The sequence below is a fragment of the Arachis hypogaea genome, chromosome 15, assembly GCF_003086295.3.
Source record: "Arachis hypogaea cultivar Tifrunner chromosome 15, arahy.Tifrunner.gnm2.J5K5, whole genome shotgun sequence".
Lineage (NCBI taxonomy): Eukaryota > Viridiplantae > Streptophyta > Magnoliopsida > Fabales > Fabaceae > Arachis > Arachis hypogaea.
The window spans coordinates 157,558,484-157,564,249 of record NC_092050.1 but is presented as its reverse complement, the minus strand read 5'-3'; the positions used below and the strand labels follow the sequence as shown (position 1 = coordinate 157,564,249).

At 26.2% G+C, this 5,766-nt stretch overlaps 1 protein-coding gene across 1 annotated transcript; it reads right to left on the bottom strand.

Annotated features, from left to right (window-relative positions):
* LOC112747285 (deacetoxyvindoline 4-hydroxylase-like) lies at positions 1–2,885 on the bottom strand. Its single transcript, XM_025795238.3, has 3 exons — positions 2,214–2,885; positions 1,351–1,672; positions 1–401 (listed from the first exon to the last, which is right to left on the bottom strand). The coding sequence occupies exons 1-3, from the start codon at positions 2,744–2,746 to the stop codon at positions 141–143; spliced, it is 1,116 nt and encodes a 371-aa protein (XP_025651023.1). The 5' UTR covers positions 2,747–2,885; the 3' UTR covers positions 1–140.
* Between the last annotated feature and the right edge of the window lie 2,881 nt (positions 2,886–5,766).

The window sequence follows — 5,766 nt, the reverse complement described above, 5'->3', positions numbered from 1 at the left end:
AAATTTGAAGGGACTTTTATTTAAATACAAGACATGAGAGTTTTTAAAATTATAAATGTTGAATTTCTCACTCTAACATCCCTCAAGAAAGTTTGTAATTAATATAGTTTTATATAGGAGTATCTTTAATTCTTGATGCTTCATAGCCTGAAGTGTTTTAGTGGAGAGGAGATATCGTAATCTAGCTTTGTGGTATACACCAGTTTAACCAAGTCCGGCATTTTCATTTCCTTATAAATTGGAGGATTCTCTTTTGTTACCAACTCTTTTATTGGTCCATACATTCTTAGACATTCATCCTGAACATGTTGTCTCAGAGAGCATGAAACCGAAACTCGTGGACCTACTTTTTGAGCCACAACTCTGTGTTTGGCGCTCATAAACTTGTCATTTGTGATTAGCTGTAATCAGTGCTAAGACATTAAATAGGTCATTTGAACAACTTAACTATTTGATTTGTGGCATATTATATAACATAGTAATACATGATTAGATATTTGCTTAAAATAAAATTAAATTCAATATACAAATATAAAGATTAAAGTAGGTTTCTCTAATGTTTAATTTTTTTTAATTTTTAATATGAGTTTTTTATTTATATCAAAATTATTTTTATATATTTTTAATTTTGTCTCTAACATTTTAAATAGAATTAACGTTCAGAATAATTTTGACATAAATAAAAATATTAAAAATAAAATTAAATAAAACAAATTTAAAAAAAAAAGGTAAAGTATTAAATTGGTCCCTTATGTTTGGGCATAATTCTATTTTGATCCTTAAGGTTTAAAATATCCTATTTGAATCCAAAAAAGTTTCATTTAGTATCAATTTAGTCTCACAATGAGGTCAAAGTTAAATAATTAATGGAATGTCCTACATAACAACAGTACAAGAACAAAATCGATAATCTGGAGAATAAGTACAAGCTTCAGAGGCACAAAATCAACCGTTGATGCATCAATACATTTATTTATCATTCTCTTTAGTTCTATATAAAATATTTTGTTTATATTATAAGAAAAATAATAAATAAATGTATTGATGCATCAACGGTTGATTTTGTGTCTCTGGAGCTTGTACTTATTCTCCAAATTATCGATTTTGTTCTTGTACTGTTGTTATGTAGGACATTACATTAATTATTTAAATTTGACCTCACTGTGAGACTAAATTGATGCTAAATAAAACTTTTTTTTATTCAAATAGGACACTTTACACCCAAACATAAAGAACTAATTTAATATTTTACCCTTAAAAAAATTTAAAATTTATAAATGGTTAAAGATAAAAAATATACTTTATTTTTAATATAAATCACTAAAAAAACAATGATAAAATTATGATCACCTGCATCATGTCACCAAGGTTAATGATGAAAGCACCAGGAAAGGGAGTGATATCAAACCATTGGTTTTCATGAAAGACTTGAAGTCCACCAACTTGATCTTGTAGAAGAATAGTTACAAAGCCCATATCCGTATGAGCACTTAACCCCCAAGTGAGTTCAGGCTCAGGGCAAGGAGGGTAATAATTTCCAACCATGAAAATCCCTTCACCACAATCTATGTCCTTGAGGTAATTGCCTTCTAGGCCTAATGCCTCCGAAAGCAATTCCAACAGCGTCAGTGCCAGTTTCTTGATATGATCTAAGTATTCAATTATTACATCTCTGCAAACAAATTAATCTCGCATGTCATGAAAACAAATAATTTTAACATTTTTTGTTTGTGTTTTTATTTTTCAAAATTTATTTTCTCTTCTTATTTTTTTTTCTTATACAAAAATTTTAAATAATAAAAATATAAAAAATGAAGTAGAAAGGTATTTAACTTCTTCTAAACAAAAATCAAATCCATTACTTTATTTAAAGAAAAAAAATAGCTATTACTTAACTTAGTTAAATTAATAAGTAAAAATTTACTTATAGTTATTTTTATAGAATGTTAATAGTTAAAAGCATATCAAAATTTTTAATAGTTTTTTATTATTAACTATTTTTTGAAAATTTTCACAATATCTTCCTAACACGATAAGTTAAGGATTGGTCTATTTCAAATTGGAGTTTCATTTAAAGATTTGCGACCAATCAATAGTTACTGTATATTCAAACCTCTTTACTTAAACGAGTAAATTAATTATTTAACTAATTCGAATTAGTTATCGACGATATGTGAGTCTTTACCAAACTAAACCAAGCTAGAGTTATATACCTGCAAATTGAAGGGAGTTGGTGAGGGTCAAGGGGCCCTGGTGCCAATAAACAATAGAGGGTGTCCCTCCAATTAACCTCTGAAGTTGTATAAAAATTGAAGTTGGTGTTGTAGAACACTCTCTTTGTAATATCACGTGAATAGAATTCTTTCTTCACCTCAGCATCTTGCTCATGAAATTTACGCACCCCATCAAGCATTTCATCCAAAATACTCTGTGGAATTTTATGGTTGACCACTTGAAAGAACCCCCATTTCTCACCTGCATCTTTGACTTTCTGAACTATCTCATGGCGTGAATTACCTTCTTCGTGTAGTGATCCCAAATCAATAACTGGAATACTAACATTGGTAGCAGAGGAAGAAGAGGAAGAAGAAGAATCGTTGACTTTATGGTTATCATGAACAAATATCTTTGGTAACTTAGTCAAACCAGCATCAACAAGACCCTTCACACCTGCTTTTGTTTCATCAAAAAGCTTTAATTCCTTGTTCCTATCATAACTTCCATCTTCATGATCTGCTTCCATCATGTTTCACTCAAGTTTTCAATAAAAATTATCTATTCAGTTAAGAACTTAATTCATGGTATCTAGAAACCTCGCGCGTAATGTTATTTTTTCTGCCTTGCTTGCTTTAATGGTAATTATTATCAGAGCTAAGTCAGAAGTCAACTTGGATAATTAAGACATATTATCAAAGGGAAGTAAAGTTCGTAAAAAATTGAATATTTTATTGCAACCAAAAATAGTTTTCGTTTATAGTTTATGAATCCGGGTTGGGGCGGGTGGCTACATGATTAGATGCACAATCAATATAAAAATGCACAAGTTTTTTTTTTTTTTTTATTTACCAAAGATATGAAGACTGAAACACGCAATCTCTTAGATGAGTATGGGAAGATTATGTCATTTAAGCTATTACTCATTGGCATAAAAATGCTAAAGTTGAGCCAACCAATTTGAAATAATATATATAATGGTTTATGCGTGAAATCAATTTGTATGAAGCATGCATCATCTAATTGAATGGAAGAAGAGCTTCTTGATTGCTATGCATTTTTTAAGAAGTGACAAACGTAACACACTAATTTGTAACAAAAATATTATTTGTATATTAAAATTAACTATTAAAATTAATCACTAATGTATTTATATATAAATACATATGTAATTTAATTTATTTTTAATATATATTTATATTTTAACATATATTTTATACTGATAGCTGATTTTAATATACACGTAGAGTTTGGGTTAATGTTCAAATTCGTCCCTGAAAGATCACGCGATCTTTATTTTCGTTCCCAAATGATTTTTTTAATCAAATTAGTCCCTGAAAGATAAACTGTTAGTCAAATTAGTCATTCCGTCAATTGGATGATGACGTGTCACGTTAAGTGCCACGTGGCAGGTCAGTAACACGTGGCACGCCACGTGACAGGTCAGTGACACGTGGCATGCTACGTGTCACTTGACATATAAAATTTTTTTCTATTAGTCAAAATAGTACTTGAAAGTCCAAACGTAAGTCATTTTCATCCCTCAAATTTTAAAAATTAGTCAAACTAGTCCTTATCAAGAGAATGAGATCACTTATTCTCCTTATCACCTATATTTTGCTGCATATTTGGAATTATTAATGTTCTTTCCAAAATCAATTTCAGTTTCTTCCAAATTAAATCCCTAATATCTCTCAATCACATTATTATCCATTAAAGTGCAATAATTTTCTGCAAAAATTATGGAAGTTAAATTAAAAATTTTTAACAACTTCTAATATATAATTTATATTTTACATATAGACTATTAAAAAATAAAAAATAAAATATAAACAAAAATTTAAAAATAAATTTTTAAAAATAATTATTAACTCGTCATATTAAAATCAATAAATAAGCATACATACGAATATTAAATAAAAATATTAAAATAATTAAAATTATGACCTATTAGTACATATATGAGATAAATTGAAAAATACAACGTATAGTTTAAAATTTGATAATATTAATTATAAAAATTTATTAATTATAGACATCATATGTATAAAATTATGAATATTATGAGTACAAAATTATGGATGTTATTAATATGAAATTATGGATGTTATGTGTATGAATTTATGAATGTTATGAGTAAATTTATCAATTGAATAAATTAATTTAAGAATTTGACATTTTTTAAAATTCAATTATGATAAAATTTAAAAACATCTGTATTAATTTTATAGTTATTTATGCAATAATTAAAAAATGATATGTGTATGGATGTAATATCTAATAAACATGAATTTAATTTTTAGATATTAGTTATATGTAATTATGGATGTTATGTATATAAACGTATGAATGTTATGTATGAATTTAGTTAGTACAATATAATTATAAATGCACATAAAACACACACAAAATAATAAATCAGTTTATTACTATACCTTATCAAAATTAGTGTAATTTTCTATATTTTCGAAAATTGATTAGTTGACAACAACTTTGTTAAATGAGTCCATTTATTATTCAAATTTTTTAATAATTTCTACCATAGATACCGTATTAAGATCGAATTCATAAATATAAGGATGCGAGTAGAATAGAATTTATAACTTTGCGTCCACGCAATAATGGAAGTAACACATACACGTGTAATGGAGAATACATACTTGAGTTTCATGGTGTCCTTCTTGGCTTTTTTTTCTTTTCTTGCTTCCCAACTTCTTCACTATCTGTTTCATTATAGTGATACTATTTGTAATGATAAAGATGATTTTTTGTAAAATTTTTTGACATATTCTAATTGTGTTAAAATTATGAATTTTGAATGAAAATAATTGAATTAATAGAAACAAAATCATATTAGGTAGCTTTTCGATTTTGTATCTCTCCATTGAATGATAATAAATAACTTAACAAAAATAAAAAATGAATTACAATAAAAAAAAGGATCATGATAATAATAATAAAACAAAAAAGCGTTCATAATAATAATCCGTTACAATTATTGAATTTATGTGATATAATCGTATCTCTATTAGGTGAAGGAACAGAGCAAGCTAAGAATCAATTACAATGATAAATCATAACCGTTATTAATTATTATTATTAATCTTTATTATATTCTTAAATATAAAAATCAAATTATAAAAAGGAATATTAAGTATCAATTACAAGAATGTCTAATAATAAGGGATATGATATTATAATTAATATCATTAATAAGTAGAGTTGATAAAAATATAATAAGTAAAATGATAAGAGAGTGGACTAAAAAATAAAACTGTTATTAAATGATGTAAATAAAGTATATTATAAAAAATTTTGGTTAATTATAGCCGAAACTTTTTGGTTACCAAACTTTTTCTATATATATAGATGGACAATTCAAATTTCACACATTTCATATTTATTGCTCTTTTTCTCCTAAAAAAAATTGTTATATCTAAAATTTAAATTTAATATATATTTCTTGAAATATTAAATACTTAAGAGTTAAGAGTGTTCTAGTAACTCATCATTAGTTTTTGGAAAAATATAGGGTACCAACATATTATCTGC